This window comes from Solanum pennellii, chromosome 10 (assembly GCF_001406875.1).
Source record: "Solanum pennellii chromosome 10, SPENNV200".
Classification (NCBI taxonomy): Eukaryota; Viridiplantae; Streptophyta; class Magnoliopsida; order Solanales; family Solanaceae; genus Solanum; species Solanum pennellii.
Window position 1 is genome coordinate 3,343,040 of NC_028646.1, and position 18,845 is coordinate 3,361,884.

Consider the following 18,845-nt stretch of genomic DNA (forward strand, 5'->3'; position numbering starts at 1 on the left):
ATAACAAGAGATGAATATACTAAACGCCTAACAAATAGGATTTTATATAATACATGATATCAAATTTAGATTTCTTTGCTTCTTTAATTTCCTTTTCAAGATTGACACACAAGGAAACACTAAATCACCAAGTAGCCAACTAGTAGTGCATATAAGCATGACATTCATTTTTTTCTTTACTCGATGTCATATATTTATATTAGAGTATGATTAAATTCAAATTAGTGTCGGAAAATCTCACATTAGGAGATAATTAAGCACTCCTTAACAAAGATGATTCTTTACTTAAGGAGATTCGAACAACAGACCTAATATGATTTAAGAATTAAAAAAATATTTACTATTTCACCACAACTCTTGTTGACGCCGATAGGTAATAAAAGAGCAGGGCCGACCATGGACTTTAAGGATCATCCTATTTAATATTACTACTTTTATTTATATGGCTCCAACTGTTTTACTATTTCTAGTTGTAAATGGGATGCTGAGTTTTTTTCTCAAAAACATTTATTACTAGTTTGACCTTTTTTTTTTTATTATGATACTTTCATGAATGTGCAAAGATATGACAATGTCAATAATAGGTTCAGATATTGCTAGGGTCCATTTGTCGACTTGGCTTATAAAGAAGCACTACATATTTAGATCACTTTCTAAAAAGTCACATGCATGTCTAATATTTGAAAGTTTGAAGTTTCAATTGCATAATTAATTTGACGAAATGGTTTAATGGACTCGTAATTTATATAAATGTATATTATGAATTTTGAACTCTTAAATTTATTAATACACAATATATTAAATTTTTTAACCATTGACTATTAATCAGACTTATATGATAATAAAATGATTGAATTTGCAAAAATATGTGGCTACACGTATGTTGAGGCAAGTAAATATCATATTTGATTTGCAGTAGAGTGAAAGAGATGGCGCTGGTTCTTTTTTCACCAAAATGGGAGGCGAAGCGGTCCTTGGTGGTTTGCAGAGGGATCGTTGATGGTGCATAGAAAGGACGACGATTGTGGAGAGGAGAACGAGCCAGGTGAGGGTGCGAGGAGCAAGTCATTTATGCTTAATTAAGTATATGTGTGCATTAGATCATTTTACCTAATTGATATGTCAATTAGGTTATGATAAGTATAACTTCAGATCTATATGTTTGATCTCTGCTTGTGTTTATGGACAAACCTTGAAAGTCAAATATCAAATTTTATTAAACTTGAAAATGTTTTGTCCATAAAAGTAAGTGATGTGAATCTAGATATTTGAATTTTATGATTCAAACTTATAATTTTGTCACTTTCTTAAAACTTACAATGTTCAATATTTATAATTTATATATATATATATATATATAATTGATGATTTATTTAAAACATATATATTTACATAACCTAAGCTAAAATCGATGTGGTTATATGGATTCATACCTAATACGTCAAATATGTCCTTGGGACAAATAAGGTTAGATACAAGGTGCAATTGGATTCATACCTAATACGTCAAATATGTCCTTGGGACAAATAAGGTTAGATACAAGGTGCAAGGGGATGAACTTTGAATAATGTTTTGTCGTTTTGAGAAATTAATAACTTAGTAATTTTATACACACTTCTGATATTTTTATATGAAAACATATATTTTATGATTTAGAATATATGTTTTCATATAAAAATATCAGAAGTGTGTATAAAATTGCTAAGTTATTAGCAATGGAATCTACTTTTCATGAGAATTTCAACGATTGGGAGCTTGGCAATTTGGTTGAATTAATAGGTAGACTGGAAGGTTACAACATGAATCCGCAAGCTATGGATATCATGTGTTGGGGTTCTAAGGCAAAGGAATATACTGTAAAGAAGGGGTATAAATTGTTGCACGCCCAGAATGATATTACAGATTTATGGCCATGAAAACTAATCTAGAAAACAAAGCTACCACCAAAGGTAATATGCTTCAGCTGGTTGGCATTAAAAAATGCTTGTTTGACAGTGAACAATCTTTGTAGAAGAAACTTCCAGCTGATCAGCAGGTGTTTTTGTGTCAGGAAAGTGCAGAATCAGTAAATCATCTTTTTTTGCATTATGCGGTGGCTACAGGCATATGGCATATGTTCCTTTCCCTATTCAGTTTGAACTGGGTGATGCCTCAAACTATCAGAGAAGTTGTTGTGAGTTGGGGCCGTTGAACAGTTGATGAGGCCATCAGGAACACCTGGAGAATGATTTTGATGGAATTTCAACTCCTAATCACACACAAAGCTAAATGTTTGTTCAGTCTTTTTTGTTTGTCCAACCCGTCTTATGTGGATAGTTACACTGCTTTCTTAGATTTTATTAGCTCTTTAACTCTAGGCCAGACATAGTCATGTTTTAAGCCTTCTCTAGATTTTTTGAATTGATGGCAAGCTCCCGTGTCTTAACTGCTATCATATAACGGAGCTAGCATATTTACTTTTGTACTCTTTGCATCCTCTTGATATCGGTAATGAAACAACTTACTTCATAAAAAAAAATATTTATGATTTTACACCAAGATAATTTATAAGCATATTTTATTTTATTTTTTTTTAAAAAAAAACACTTCAAGAGGTTCTATTTATTATTATTATTATCTTTTATATATAGTAGAGCTGTCAATATGGGGTAGCACACTCCATCCGGGCTAACCCATATAAGCTTTGACATTTCACGGATCAGGTCGGGCTAGTCCATTTTTTGTGTTGGCCAAAAAACGAACGGCCTAACCCACAAGTACGTGGACTACAGGCTTGCCGGGCCAGCCCATTTTTAAAAAAATTATATTTTCTTATAATTATTAAATTAAATTATAAATTATAAATTATAATTTAAAAATATTATGATATAATATCCACAAAACAATATTACATGATAATAATGGTACTACTTGTTAATCAAATCCACAAATGAAATTCTCTTTATAATATTTATAAAGTTTTTTTTTCAAGATAAAGTATAAATATCTAAATAAAATATTAACCTAATTGTTTGAGTTTTGACTCTCTTAATTTTAAATATTAATATTATATTATATTTTTAATTGATTTTTATTGGCTTATGAGCTGGCCTTACCGATATTTCTCAAGCCCTAAAATCAGCAGGCTTATTTAGGTCGGCTAAAAAACCTTTTTCTTAAATGGGCTCCAAAAATCATAATCCAACCCTATTAAATTCCTGGTTAGGTCAGGCCGGCCCAACGGACCTAGCCCATATTGACGGCTCTAATGGATAGACATAGATATTTTTAAAAATTATTTGAGCAACCCTTATTATTTTATGAGGAACTTTCACATTTAGCCACTCAAAAATAGCTTAATTACTCTATAGCTATAGTTTGATAGTTACAATTCGTAGCTACATGTTATAGGGAGGAGAGAGGTGAGTGAGAGAGCACAAATAATGGGAAAGAGGTGAATTGTATATGTATATCAGATAATTGTACATTATTCATATGTATTTGTATATATGGCAAGCGAGATTGGGAGGGGATGAGCGAGACGAGCAAGATTGCGAGAGGAAGGAGAGAGGCAAGCGAGAGAGTGGCAGAGAGTGGGAGAGAGGTGCATTGTATATGTATATCTACATATGCATTTGTATATATGGCAAGCGAGATTGGGAGAGGGAAAGAGAGACGAGCAAGATTGGGAGAGGAAGGAGATAGGCGAGCGAGAAAGGGCAAAAAGTGGGAGAGAGGTGAATTGTATATGTATATCAGTTAGATTATTGTATATTATACATATGTATTCGTATATTCTGGCGAATTATTCATATACAAACGTGACTAATTATATAAATTCGAAGTCAGTCCATGCAACTAATATACAATGTTAGTCGCGAGTGATAATTATATCAAACTATATCTATGATGAGTAATTAAATAGTATACATAATTTTGTATAACCGCTTGATTTTCGCTTATTTTATTACCGCCAATAAGTAAGTTAATATAAAATTAAAAAGTTAAGTAAAGATAATAGGAAATTTGTGAAGCTAAAGATACAACTCCATGAAGCATTAGTTCCAATTTCAGGGTTTTAGGTTTTACAGAGCTGCCATGGAAGAAGCTGAAGCTGTATTGGGAGATGGAGGACAAAATCTGAGGATACGAGGTAGACATATCAAGAAAAGAGCCCTCAAGAACAAAGCCCTAACTGTTTCTTTCGATGAAAAAGACCTCAAGTATTTCCTCTTTCTTTCGCTGTATATACTGTTCTTGATTTCTGTTCTTTTGGTTTTTGAACCGATTGTTTTGAATTTGATTTCAGGGATTTTGTTACTGGGTTTCATAAGAGAAAGAAGAAGAGAAGAAAAGATGCCCAAGTTCAATTGGAACAAGCCCTACGGAGAAAACGTATTGAGGCTCGTAAAAAGGTTCAAACTTTAGCTTAATAGTGTTATTTTATTGTTAGTTGCTATGTTTTCTTCAATATTTTGAGTTAAGGGTCATTCGGGGACACCTGTAAGGTTTGCGTATACTCTATTCTCTCTATTGCATTACTGGAATCATTGAATGTACTCATGTTTAGTTATTTAAGTTATTTATATTGTTGACATCGTAACTCAAACCACTTTCTTCATTTGGAATCTTGAATTAAGAAAGAGTGAGGTTGACCAGCTCAACTATTGCATCATCTATATACTAAACAGAACCGTGGCTGTTCAAGATTACATGTTGTCTACTGCTGTTCTTCTCTGTCACAGGCTTCTAATAACTAGTCGTCCAACTTCCTTGTATCTGAAAGTGATGACAGGATGTTAGGTCTAGTAAAGAGACTGTTAGGCTAAGAAGAAATAGGTTTGGGATTGATCCCACCTTTGAAAGAGTGGTTTTTCTCTGTCAATACAACTTATCAAGTTATCAAGCTGAACTTTCTTCTGGAAGGAGCTTGAATCGTTCGTTTACTCAAAGTCTTACGGATTGCTATTTGAAAACACATTTTCCTATGGTAACTGAGTAATTATTTATGGTACAATCTTTTCCAGTCAACATTTGTTAGGGGTGAACTCACAGAACAGAAATGTTGATTTCCTTCCCAAACTGTTCTCTGTTTCCGTCAAATAACAGATGCATGTATACTAACCACGATGGAACAAGTCCTTATTTCTCCCTTTACCTTCCTTAGCAAAGTCTTCTTAGAGCCAAGGTTATAAGTGTGGCGTCATGTTTATGGCTTGTTAAATGGAGGTCCTTGTTATATTTTATTTGTGTGCATGACAATTACCCCCTCAAATAAATAGACATGTATACAAATTCTACCGGTCTTATTGCCGAGCCTATCTATAAACAAACAATAGGGACCAGTGTGCAAAAACATTTTAAAATTTGACTTGTTTTTTCTACTTTTTTCTTACGGAGATTAGCACAATCCAGGTTATTGTTAAATACTTTCATGGCTTTGAAGTTCCTTGCTGTCTCAGTAATTATCTCGAATTTGCTTCTTTTGTAGTGGTAATCATTCTAATAACTGTTTCTTTTATGATTATTGCTGAAGTGCCTTAACGCATTTTCGTCTGCCTGGTTGTGCGTCAATTGCGTCAAATTTGCTTCTAGTTTAACAGTGCAGTTAGTATGATCATTCAAATATTTGTTACTTTTATTACTAATTGCAACCTTGATGTAATCAAACTTGTCATGGTGGGCTATCTTACTTTTTCACTTTCTTTTACAGAGAAAGGAGGAGAGAGAGTTTGCCATCTTTGGTGGAGCAGCGCCTGATTCAGCTGCTGTAACTGATGAACCTGATGAGGACCTCGACGTCGAAGAGGAAAATGAGCTTAATGCAACAGTTTCAGGTATCCCCTAATGACATTAGTGGAAACTGTTTTAGTGCTGAAGTCTATCCAGAGCTACCATTGAGAATGGTTTGGTCCTTGTTGGAAAAGCTGAGAATTCCTATGTATAATAGCTCTTGATAGTTATCAGCATACTTGTAAACACGTTATTATGTTGTGCAAGGGAGAGGTATACTATAGAAAATTTGATTGGGAACATACTCATAGAGTTCTAATGCAGAATTACACTTAACTGAGGAAGGTTTAGAAACTTAGGGCACCCTTGACTGGCTCTTTTCACGTTATCACACCATATGATCGAATCATTTTCTTAGCTGCTTCACTTCCCTCTATGCCAAAATGCAAACTCTGTATTATCATCATTGACGTATAAGCCTTATGTATATGTTCTATTCGCACTATAGCCAAGTGACTGATGGTATCTGAGACGACTTAGCTTCTCAAACTTCCCTGAGTTAGTTTTGCTTCAATAATTTCTTTTAGTTTTGCTTCCATATGCTCAGATCTTCCTTTCTCATTTCATAAATATATGCTGTTAGTTACTTTTTCTCTAGACTTAACATAGAAACATGAAAATGGTTTAGGTAGGGCTTTGTCCTTGTGGCACAAGATAAAGTTAACTTAATACTTGATCAGAGGTGGATCCTAGATTTAAGTTTTCATGGGTTCAACCTAAAATGTTCTTTAGCATTATGCGTTAATATGTTCTATTTGTTGCAATTGTAGTCAATTTTTACACATAAATTTGTGTTTCACGTCAAAAGTACCGGGTTGGGTTCAGATGAACCCGGTAACATTAAGTTATATCTGCCTCTTTACTTGATAGTTAGGATTTGTTTAGAAGCAGTTACGTAACTTAGCCTGTTGATTGATTATTGTTTCTTGTTAAAAAGGGACTACAACATATGACAATGGCGATGTGCAAGTCATCGTGACAACAAGTGAGATCTCTCGCGAAGAAGAAGAATCCCCAGCTCAAGTGCCACCACCATCAGCAATAGTTAAACATGCTATAGAAAGTAAAAACAGCAAACAAAACATTCCAGTAAGCAAGAAGAAACCATTCAAGAAATCTGCGAAAAAGAGATCTCGGCCCAAGCCACAGAGCAAGAGAGATAAGAGGAAAGGTAAAAAGAAGAACAAGAAGCAGCAGCAGTAGCATTGTTATTTCTTTAACCTTAGCACCTCCCCCTTCATATGAAAAAAGAGAGAAAAAAATGCTTCATTTGTGGCGTGGCGCCTATTTTATTTATCGCGAATATTTTAGCATATAGTATTTTAATTTATTTCTTACGTTACGACTAAGGTTTGTTCACAATGATTCCTGGCCGGATTATTTTTCTCAATTGATTATTTTTGTAATCTTTGCATTTGAAATATTCATCATGATTTTGTTTTTATAAGAACAAGAGTTACATTCAAAATTGCTAACAGTTATAAGGGTATCAAGCTATTAAGCCACACTATGAAAGTTTGAAAAGGGGCGGTGGAGATGAGGGCGGAGAAGAACATGTAAATTTTCGTAAATCAGTTAAGATTCATATCGGGACGTTCAACTACAAAAACTATTCACCATGTAATGAAACTGGTAGAGCAATATAAACGAGAGGATAAGGACTTGCTCCAAAGTTTACACCAGGGATCAACTTGTAGCTCGTTTAGATTTGTGTTAGAGATGAATAAATTGACTCAATAAATTCAAAGTAAGTTGTCACAATGTATGTTATTTGTAGATGGTGTTGTTTTGATTGACGAGATTCTCGATAAAGTTAATGTTAAGTTGGAGATCTGAAGACAGACCTTGACTCGAAAAAGTACTTTAGGTTAAGCAAGACAAAGACAATATAGTTGTAGTGCAAGTTCAAGTAACACACGAGATATATATGAAAGTGAGGCTTGATACACAAGTCATCAAAAAAAAGAAGAAATTTTAAATATTTTAGGTTTATTATCCAAGGAAATAGGGAGACTGACGAGGATGTCACTCACTGTATTGGGAAAAGGGTGAATAAAATGGAGGCTCAAACTAGAAGTTTTGTCTGATAAAAAGGTGCCGCCAAAACTTTAAGACAAGTTCTACAAAGTGATAGTTGGATCGACTATTTTATGTGAGGTAGAGTGTTGACCAATCAAACACTCTTGCATTGATAATATGAAAATTGTAGAAATAAGAATGTTGAGATAGATGTGTGGCATATTAGAAGAGATAAGTTTAGAAATGACAATAATTGGAAGAAGACGGGGGTGGCTCCGATAGAGAATAAGATGCGAGAAAATGACTTTAAAATGTGAAAATGAGATGTACAAATGCTATAATGCGGAGGTGTGAGAGACTAGCTATAATTATTCATAAGAGGTAGAGATAGATTGAAAATAGGCCAAATACATAAACAGATCCCTAAACTTGTTGGGTTTTTCCCCTCAGATACCTTAACTATGCTATTTTCCTATTGAATCATTGAACCGCCCATAATTTTTTTTTAAAACACCATTAGCCGATGTGGAACCAGATTTTGTGAGGGGTATTGATAGAGGATACATATGTTGTTTCGGAACTCATTAGTTCAATTGATAGTGAAATTGTTTGAGAATAATTGTGCTTTACTTCAAGACATTTAAACTCATTAGAAAACAAATAAGACTAACACATAGTTTGTCTTCATTCTTGCAATCAAAATCATTGCAATACGAACACAATTAAAGACATTTACAATAGAAAAGCCGATCAAAATCAACCAACAGTGCTTAAAAGGAACAAATTATGGATGACTCAATGATTCAATAGGAAAATGACATAATTGAAATACCTGAAGAGAAAAACCGAACAAGTTTGGAGATCTGTTTATGAGTTCGGCCTTGAAAATATATTAGTAGAATGTGATTAGACATGTCATAATGCAATTCTAACTTACTAAAGATATGACCTTAAATAGGAGGCTCGAACGTCACAAATTAGGATAAAATATAAGTAAATAACAATATGTTATCTTGTTATCCATTCATACTAGTAGTTATATAGTATGCTTGCCTTGTACTTCAACTATCATATTATTTTGTTTCAGTTATTATTCTAGTGTTTCTGTTATTTGTTATTTCTTGTATTTTTATTATTTCTTTTTCTAGGTTATTATGGATTATATTTTCCGTTGAGTCAAAAATCTATCAAAAATGACCTCATAGAGTAAGATTTACGTAAACTCTTCCATTTCCGAACCCCACTTTATAAAATTATACTAGTATGTTGTCATTGAGTACACAAATTGATGGATTTTTGTTTTACATGATGGATTTTTGTATTACAAGCCAAAAGCAGGCAGCCATGAAAACAAAATCTCAAGATCTTCCTCGAAATTTCCGCGAAACCTCTCAACCATTTCTCTTTCTTATTTCAATTTTTTCCCGCTTTCCCTTTTTGCTTTCATCTTTTGTTTTTACTCTTTTTAATCTTTCCGTTAGGAATTTGGAAGCTCAAATTTGAACTGAAAAATTAGATCTAAAGATACCCAATACAGTAATTGAGAGGAATTTCATGGAAAGACCCAGTGGAGACAAACGTAGACTTGATGTTAGCAGTAGTGAAGAAGGTCAACCTGATAGAAAAAGACCAGCTCTTGCCAGGTATATTTATCATAATATTCATTTTAAGCTATAACATCAGGGTGTAGAAAATGTACTACCATGTAAATAGGTTCTAATACTTTCTTCTTGAGCTAATTTTGCCAATAGAGTAACAGGGTCTCACTTTGATTTTTCATCAAATGAGTAATCATGTTTCAGTAGCTACTTTTATTGAAAGACACTGCAAATTCTTGTGGAGGGTGAAGGTTGAGACTTGAGAGTGATTATAGGATAATGGGGTAGTGGGTAATAAATTTTTTTAAGAAAAGTTATAATCTTGATGGATATGTTTGTCGTATCATTGCAAAGTCCATTGAGAACAGATAATCTGTTTGATGGTTGTTTGGTAGTTGGGAGAAGGAAGAGTTAAACCTGGCTTGATTTCTAGCCAATTTCTGGTTTTTCTAGTGACAATTGAAGTATATTCTCATAAGCTTAATATTGAGTATCACATTCCCGGACATATTGATGTGGTGCATCATTTCCAGAGGTTCATAGTGTTGTCTGCTTTATCATGGCTCAGTTTGTTAAGTGTAAATAATATATGGACTGATGTCTCCTGAGGAAGTCGTTTTGAGGTCATCTGAGCTACATTTATGACAGTTGCCACCTCTTGTTTTGCAAAATGGATATGGCATGATTGCTTGCCACAGTAATAGAAGTGATGAAGTAGGTCAGTTACCATGTCTAGTCAAAGTTTGAGCTGTTAACTGTCAGTAGGATTAGCCAGACCTTGCAAAGAGACGAACGGTATCCCTCTAGTTTGTAACTTTGAAAACACATGATCATATCAAGCCAGCTTCTTTGAAATCCTATATACACTCAGGTATCTCAGACCGTCAAATTGGCAGATGCCTCTCTCACAAGCCTATTTTATGTGATGGTATCTAGACTACAATTTTTTTCTTTTAAAAATATGTTGTTTTCTTCATAGTAACATTAGTCCAAAACAATAGCTTTATAGCTATTGGATGTCATTTTGTGCTTCGATCTAACACGGAACTGTGTGAACTGGACTATCTTATTCTTTTCTGTGAAGCTGAAATTCAATGCCAATTCTATCTGAGCTCATCTTCTTTGTATCATTCATCGTAACAATTCCATCATCTATTGAAAACTACATGGTTAATGCAGTGTTATTGTTGAAGCGCTCAAGGTGGACAGTCTGCAGAAACTCTGCTCATCACTGGAGCCAATTCTTCGGAGAGTTGTAAGCTATTAGGAACTTTTATAACGTCTCTTCCTGTTCGCTGGATGCTAAGAAACACTTCCATTGTGTTCTATAATTATCTTAATACATGGAAGTCTCAACCACCCATTCAATTATACCTTGTACTGCTGTGACACAATATCTAATTCCAGTATGAGTTGAAAGCTGCAAATATTTACTTTTTATTGTATAACAACATTAACACTTTAAAAAATGAAAAAAATGCACAAGTTTATGTCCATACGAGCTAAACAGAACAGGTTATAGATGGTTGATCTTGAAGGACTGCTTAGAACTGATGATTATAGCATGGGTTTATGTGGCCATTGTCTGATATGACATTGTTTTGGATTGTAGCTATTAGCAATCAGAGGCAGCTCCGGGTATTGAAATTGCAGGGGGCACCACTATCTTTAATGTAGACATGCTAATTTTTTTTTTTTCAAATAACAAAGCCATATCAATTACTCCCTACAAAGTTTCGGGTGGACTCTCTGATTTATATTTTTAAAAAAGAAGCAACCTAAAACAATCAAAACAGACTGTAAGTCTGTAACTACTAAAATGTCAAAAATTCAAAATTTTGGAAAATTCTATTGTGGGAACCGAACCCGGGTGTGCCTGCTATTTAGTCCACCTGTGCACCTCAAATCAACCAGTGGAACCACTTCACCTTTGTTACTAGGGGTGCCAATACATAAACATATACATTATTTAAGATATATTCATACATTTTGCTGAGGTTACCGTGTGCCCATAAGCCCCCCCACCCAAGGAGGTCCGGTCCACTTCTGTTAACAATATCGGTTGTAATCTCTACGGAGTTGTCTCTCTCTCTACCCGTGAGAGTGTTCTCAATATCTATGCCTATGTGCACAGTGTCAATGCTTCCTTGAGAGGCCATTTGCTTCAGTTTCTCTTTCTTATCTGATGGTTTTAAGTGTGTTAGACTCTCTCATCTGTCAAACACTACATGTAATTTAAGTTGTATATGGGAAAGTGATTTGTTGATCTCAATTTCAAGGTTTTATTGCGAATACATTCGGGAATGGCTATTTTTCCATGTACTGCTGCATGGCATTGAAAGATTTTGATAATGAAAGTCTATTCACTAGTACACGAGCTCCTATATTGGTTGGAAACAACATTGAAGCATGCTTATGTTTCATGCTTTTGGGATCACTGCGCAATACTTAATCTTCTTTTCTTGTTGCACTTGCACAAGATGTCTTCTGGATTTGCTGGTTCTTGTATCTTTATTTCTGGATGTTCCTTTGTGCTCACTAGGTTAGTGAAGAAGTGGAGCGGGCTTTGGCAAAACTTGGCCCTACTAAACTTAATGCAAGGTATGTCAGATTCTAGGTGTTTATTATTATCCACTTGAAGATCATTTGATTTACATTTGAACCTATCAATGTTTGATCTAAATAGAATTGGGATGTGAACATAAGAGAGAAGGTTTACCTGGTTTTGATTGACGTTACAAATTTAGGTCAGGCAGGCACTATAGTAGCAGTCATGTATTCAGTATGTTCTGTTGATTAGCTTCCATGTTGTAGATTTTTCATGAAATGATAGTGCTGCATGGCAGCAATATAAGAGCTAGGGAGACATGATTTCAGCTTGGAAAGGTATTATATAGTTTAAAAAATGTCTCTGTTAAGTCTTTATCAATTTATGGAGCTCCACAAATGGTTAGATATATACTATATGGAAAAGGGCCCAGGCTTCAATCATATTGGAATCAACTATTTTCTCTCTCTTAATATCTGTTGCTTAATATGATCTGCTCACATTAAAGTACTCCATGGTATTTTATAATTTATGTGAACCTTTTCAAACAGAAATTACCCTTTGCTTCGCTGGTTTTATTGGAATTGTCATAGTTCCAAACTTCAATCTGTAATTAACTTGACTTCCTTTGATAAGTTTCTTCTTTTAAATTGTATAGATTTCTGACTAGTCTTCCGTTGGATGCTAATTTCTAATGGAATAAATTCAAGAATTAGCATGACTAACATTTGGATGTTACTAAAAATATGCAATCTTTGTTCTTTTCTCTTTAATATTGGTTAGCTTAAAAATAGTTCCTGTGTTAAATTTGGATCAGAGCCTTAAGGTTCTTTGCCACTCAACTCTATGCCACTAAGGCAATTTCATCAAAAGCGAGATAATGCCTCTGGTTTGTTATGGACCACTCCCAAATCGGTACTACTATGTGCTGAGGTGGGGTTTATATAACTTTGGGCGCTCCCACCTCAATTGCTAGCTTTTGGGGTGTGATACCCAAGGTTGTTACATGGTATAAGAGCCACCATCGCCCTTTATGTCCGTCGTGCCTTGGAGGGTGACGCTGGTATTGCAGTGTTTGTCTGGGGCTACTATGTCTAGCATACAGCCATCGAGGACGATGGATGCGGAGCTTGGTGGTTTGTTATGGTCCAGTCTCACAGCTATACTACTACGTGCTGAGGTGGAGTTTTCAGCCTTTGGCTCTCCCACCTCAATAGCTAGCTTTTGGGGTTTGAGTTAGGCCTACTTGCTTGAGTTCCCATGTAATTATGCTTTAAATGACTGTCCACTCCACCTTGATATTGACAACTAAAAAATGATGCAGGGTTTCTCCAAAAAGAATTGAAGGGCCAAATGGGAGAAATTTGCAGCTTCAGTTCAGGTCTAAATTGTCACTGCCTCTCTTTACAGGAGGGAAAGTAGAAGGAGAACAGGGTTCTACCATCCATGTTGTCTTAATTAATGGAAATACAGGCCATGTTGTAACAGTCGGCCCAGAGTCCTCTGTTAAACTAGATGTTGTTGTGCTTGGAGGAGATTTTAATAATGAGGACGATGATGGATGGACTGAAGAAGAATTTGAGTCTCACATTGTGAAGGAGCGTGATGGAAAAAGGCCGCTTCTTACAGGAGACTTGCAAGTGATATTGAAGGAAGGTGTAGGTAGTCTTGGTGAGTTAACATTTACTGACAACTCTAGCTGGATTAGAAGCAGAAAGTTCAGGCTAGGCTTAAAAGTAGTATCAGGTTCTCGAGAGGGAATTCATATTCGAGAGGCAAAAACAGAAGCCTTCAGTGTGAAGGATCATCGAGGAGAATGTGAGTCTGTTAAATGTCAAATTATTTGCCATTTTTTAATGCAAATCACAATTATCTTTTCTGTTGTAGTTCCATGACTTTCTTATTCTTCAGTGTACAAGAAACATTATCCACCTGCATTAAACGATGATGTTTGGAGATTGGAAAAGATAGGAAAAGATGGATCCTTCCACAAGAGGCTAAATAAAGCTGGCATATATACGGTGGAAGACTTTCTACGACTCATCGTGAGAGACTCTCAGAGGCTCCGAAATGTAATAATATCAAACCTATAATGTCGGAAATTAATTTGATAATTGTGGTTATATCCAACATTTTCTTTTTATTTTTTACCTAATTGTCTCAGATCCTGGGAAGTGGAATGTCAAATAAGATGTGGGATGCTCTTGTGGAGCATGCTAAGACCTGTGTTCTTAGTGGGAAGCTCTATGTCTATTATCCTGATGATATGAAGAGTATCGGAGTTGTTTTTAGCAATATTTATGAGTTGTGTGGTTTTATCTCTGGTGGACAGTATCATTCAGTTGATTCTCTTTCAGAGGATCAAAAGGTTTGTATTCTTGAATTCATTTTCCTCTTACATAATTATGTTTGATTCTCTTTTCTCTTTTCTTCTTTTAAACAAGTTGTGGACTTATCTAATAATTTTGTAAAATTAAGAAAACAAAAAATATTATGCTCTTCAATTTGCTTGCAGTAAAGCAGAGAAGATTTCATCTTTTCCAGCACCTCCAAAAAAATATTTACTTTGTCAGATACCGAAGTCAAGGGAATGGGTGTTATCAAGCATGTCCTTAAATGGGTTAAATCTAGGTTTTTGTAATTCACAACCCAAATCTTTCGGTCCAACCGTGTTTGACCCTAAAGTATTTGAGACTGAGTATTTTTAATAAAGCTGTTTTCTGGCTATTTAAATCCAATACCGATCTTCCGGCCACCACCTATTTTTATTCAATTTGCACGATTTTTTTACTGAAGTTGTTTTTAGCCTCTTTAAATGCTGAGGATATTATGTATATTGACGAAACGAGGATGTCAACCAAAAGCTTGAACTATGGAGAAGCATGTTAGAGAGTAAGGGTTTTTGGATAAGTAGAAGTAAGATCAAATACCTGCATTGCAGGTTTAGTGAGCATGAGAGGAGAGAAGTTGAGGTGAGACTAGATGGAATTGCAGTGCTAAAATGCAAACAATTAGATATTTAGGCTCGTTTTGTCAAGACAATGCCAATGGAATGATAGGTGAAGATGTTACTCATAGGATTAAAAAGGGGATGGTTGAAATGGAGAAGGTTTACCAGGGTTTTATATGATAGAAGGATACCTATCAAAGTGAATGATAAGCTCTATATGACAACTATAAGACTGACTTTGTTGTATCATGTATGGTAGTGAATGTTGGGTAAATTCCAACATTATCCACAAAATGAGTGTCGCAGAGATGCACATGGCGGATGCTAATATGGATGTGCGGTCCTACCAGATTAGATAGGACTAGAAATGACCACATTCGCCAAGTAGTGCAAGCAGCACACACTGAGGATAAACTGCGAGAAGTTCACTTGAGATGGCTTGGACATGTTCTGCATTAACTTAAGATACACCGGTTCGTATGTGTGAAACTTTGGTAAGTGAAGGTGTTAAAAGGGGACAGAGTAGAGCTAAAATTATATGGAATGAAGTAGTCTCAGAAGACCTAGAGTTGTTTAGTATCAATACAGAGTTAGCTAAGGATAGGGCATAATGGAGGAAAAAGATCCATAATGGGTGATAGCTACAAGTTGAGTATAGGTTTTACACTCGTATGGAACTTTTATTACTGTTCTTCTTCTTCTTATTGTTGTATTTGTCTCTTTTATTTTATTTTATTTTATATATAATTTTAATGTATTTTTTTCAGTTCTATTTTGTTTATTATTATGGTGTGATATGAGCTTCAAAAATGACGAAATGAGGATTCATATAGCCGACCCTAACTTATTTGGGAGTTAATTGTTTTTAGCCTATATTTTGATGTGGTTGTACTCTTTCTTTTGTCTCTGTCATATGTAAAACGTTGAAAGTAGTGATTTTTAGTATACAACATGTTGCTACCATTTGCATAAGCTTGACTTTGGATTGTACCTTCCCGGTATGAGGAAGAGCTTAAGCAAACATCAAACTGTTCTTGCAGGAATATGTGGACACCTTAGTCAAGAAGGCATATGACAACTGGATGCATGTTGTTGAATATGATGGCAAATCTCTTCTAAGCCTTGATCAGAATAAAACCTCAGATGCTCCTCAGTATGATCTTTCAACTGGTTCTCAGAACCATCCTAATTCATTTGATCATCAACTCAATCTGCCAAGTCTTCCTGCTTCAACTTCATCAGAGCAGCCTCCCATGAATTCAGGATTGAACATGGGATTGGAAGGTATACATATATGCATCAGATGCAAAATATTAGTTTGATGCTTAAGAAATGTTATCTTGAAGTGTGTTCTATTGTGTTCATTGTTTTGCTTTTAGTGCTGAGTTCGCTTCTTAGTGAGTTCCTTTAGTAACTGAAAGATAATTCATTGCTGAATATGTATCTAAATGATAAGAAACTCCACACATCCAGTAACATAAGCCTGAACTTTGAGTGTAAATAACGCATTGCATATTCTCTGGCATGACCTTTTTTCTTAAGTTTGAGACAGTGTTATCGTCCTTAGCCAGTCTATGATTGGCGATCTTCTGAAAACTTGTTTCCCGCAACATGGTCTGTCATTTTTACCTGCTTGCGCTTTCTCTTCATTTAAATAACTATGCCTTCATATCCAAAAGTTATGGGTTTATTGAGAATAGTTCTTTGCATTAAGACATCAAAATTTGACATATAGCTTTAACAATCCAAGAGTTGGAAAAACAAATTGATTTTATATCTATCTGATTATCTGTAGAGCACTATAAGTTGTAAGCTTTGCTGGTCAATACTCAATAAAGCAAGTTATACTTGTGACTTTTGGGCTTTCGTTGTCCTCTATTATTCTCACATACAGAGGCAAGTACATCTTGGCTCTGTGGTTATAGTGCTTTAGAAAGAAACCTACTGTAGGTGTCACAAGTGAATTCCTGTCTAAGCAAGTTATCCATTGTTTCAGCATTTTACTCCCTCCAACAATTCCACCTATTTTAGAAAATATAGCTAGTTGTGAATCTCAATCGAAGAGGACTGCAATAGTGTTGAATCAGTATAAATAGTCTAAGTATGATAATGTGATGTTTTACTCTTAACCAACTTATGAAAGATCATTCCCCCATATATTTGGTGGTCTGTGTGGAAAGAAAGGAATCTCAGATGCTTCCAGAACAAAAGCAACAACATCCAGAAGCTGAAGATGAATTGTTTGCTTTTGTTTCTTTTTTGGTGTAAACAAGAGTATATGGAAGATCTAGAATCAGCGATGAATGTTTTAGGCGATTTTGTAATTTTGCTACTAGGGTTTAAGATCTTCCTGATAATCCCCTATATTTGCAATTAGTAAACCTGTAACATGTTGTGGCAGGTTTGATTTTTGGAATAGAATACAAGTGACCTAAAAAAATTATGTCCAAGGCAATCTACTTCTTAGTCACCATCTATGTTGCTCAGACTCTTCTAAAATGTTGACGGTGCGTGTTTGATCCACCAAAAGTAGTGCATCTTTTTGAGGATTTGACGTGGGTTCAGCTACATTTTTGAAGAATCTGAACAGCATAGGTCACCATGCTTAGTAAGCTGTCACGTAAAATGGGACAGAGTACCTTAAGCTTTTTTTTTTTTTTTGGTTGAGAAGGAGTTTTATATTTTTGTGCCATGTATGACATGAACTCATTCTTGTTAAGCACTCGAATGTTTTGTAACTCTTACCTAACAATTGGTTGATCTCTGTATGAATAATTGCCCAGTTGAGCTAGCTCATTAGATATGCAATAAAACCTATTTGTCTCTTGCATATATTTTATCAAGTTTTGCTTCATAATGAACATATCTCTGTTTTGCCAGGGTATAACGATAGTCTAATGGGTACATATACCACAGAGTCTCAGAACACGAATCTTAGTGTCAATGAACAGTTAAGTGGTGCTTCATTTTCTCAAAACCACTTTGTAGGCATGTCACAACAAGCTCAGCCAACTGGAAGTGAGAGTAGACCGGCCCTTCACCCACCACAGCCACCATTTTCTAGCTTTTTTGCTGCTAACACTCCTAATTCATCCTATAAAGGAACTGATGACTTCTATACAGAAGAAGAGATACGCACCAGAAGTCAAGAAATGTTAGAGAATGATGACATGCAACATCTTCTCCATATATTCAACATGGGTGGCCAGCATCATGCTTCTTCTAGTACCTCAGAAGATAATAATTACCCATATGGATCACCATACATGCCCAGTATGTCTTCAAGCTTTGGTATTGATGAGGACCGTACACGTTCAGGAAAGGCTGTTGTTGGGTGGCTCAAACTAAAAGCAGCATTGAGATGGGGCATGTTCATCAAGAAGAAAGCTGCTGAGAAAAGAGCACAGATTGTTGAATTGGATGACCCCTAGATTTGTTTTTACACTTCTCACACCATCCACTTGGAGGCCTAAGTCACTTCAAATTCAATAAATTCATTTCCTTGTAAAGTATGCTTGCAATGTGATGTTTGGGCTTCCTCTGATGAACACTGTCACTCGCTATTGGAGTTTAGTCGTCTAGCCATGAATACACATCTGGTGCTAGTTTAGGCTCAATTCAGCATGTGGAAGTGTTCTGATATCTTCTCACTGTGATTTGCATTTGAAGACATTGTCATTCTTGCTTCTGACTGAGACTTCCCATGAATACACCCCGCGTTGAAAAAGACATCAGCTACCCCTGAGAGAGATGCAAGTAACTTTAGTTCTCTCAACTCAAGATGTTTGTTAGCTTCTAGTTTACTTTCTTATTAATGTTGACTAGTGTTGTAATTCCCCTAGTGTTTTATTCTAAACCAGTTTCAATCAAAGAAAATCTTATGTATACTCTATAGCACAATTGTATATGGAACTGATAAAAATAGGATATTTGGGTTCTTTAAGCTCTCCTTGTTCAA

At 35.2% G+C, this 18,845-nt stretch overlaps 2 protein-coding genes across 2 annotated transcripts; both read left to right on the forward strand.

The window, feature by feature from the left end:
• The first annotated feature begins 3,998 nt into the window (after nucleotides 1-3,998).
• Nucleotides 3,999-7,222, forward strand: LOC107032244 (ribosomal RNA-processing protein 17). The gene is made up of 4 exons (XM_015233826.2): nucleotides 3,999-4,202; nucleotides 4,289-4,394; nucleotides 5,693-5,816; nucleotides 6,710-7,222. Exons 1-4 carry the CDS (start codon nucleotides 4,078-4,080, stop codon nucleotides 6,973-6,975), a joined length of 621 nt encoding a protein of 206 aa, XP_015089312.1. The 5' UTR covers nucleotides 3,999-4,077; the 3' UTR covers nucleotides 6,976-7,222.
• A 1,861-nt stretch (nucleotides 7,223-9,083) lies between these two features.
• LOC107002440 (calmodulin-binding protein 60 D-like) lies at nucleotides 9,084-18,845 on the forward strand. The gene is made up of 8 exons (XM_015200472.2): nucleotides 9,084-9,434; nucleotides 10,569-10,644; nucleotides 11,932-11,990; nucleotides 13,262-13,755; nucleotides 13,849-14,009; nucleotides 14,102-14,305; nucleotides 15,928-16,171; nucleotides 17,768-18,845. The coding sequence occupies exons 1-8, from the start codon at nucleotides 9,346-9,348 to the stop codon at nucleotides 18,316-18,318; spliced, it is 1,878 nt and encodes a 625-aa protein (XP_015055958.1). The 5' UTR covers nucleotides 9,084-9,345; the 3' UTR covers nucleotides 18,319-18,845.

Coding starts and splice junctions, on each gene's coding strand:
- LOC107032244 (XM_015233826.2), top strand. CDS start 4,078: ATGGAAGAAGCTGAAGCTGTATTGGGAGATGGAGGACAAAATCTGAGG. Junction 4,203..4,288: donor TTCGATGAAAAAGACCTCAA/GTATTTCCTCTT, acceptor ATTTGATTTCAG/GGATTTTGTTACTGGGTTTC. Junction 5,817..6,709: donor GCTTAATGCAACAGTTTCAG/GTATCCCCTAAT, acceptor CTTGTTAAAAAG/GGACTACAACATATGACAAT.
- LOC107002440 (XM_015200472.2), top strand. CDS start 9,346: ATGGAAAGACCCAGTGGAGACAAACGTAGACTTGATGTTAGCAGTAGT. Junction 11,991..13,261: donor CCTACTAAACTTAATGCAAG/GTATGTCAGATT, acceptor AAAATGATGCAG/GGTTTCTCCAAAAAGAATTG. Junction 14,010..14,101: donor ACTCTCAGAGGCTCCGAAAT/GTAATAATATCA, acceptor TAATTGTCTCAG/ATCCTGGGAAGTGGAATGTC.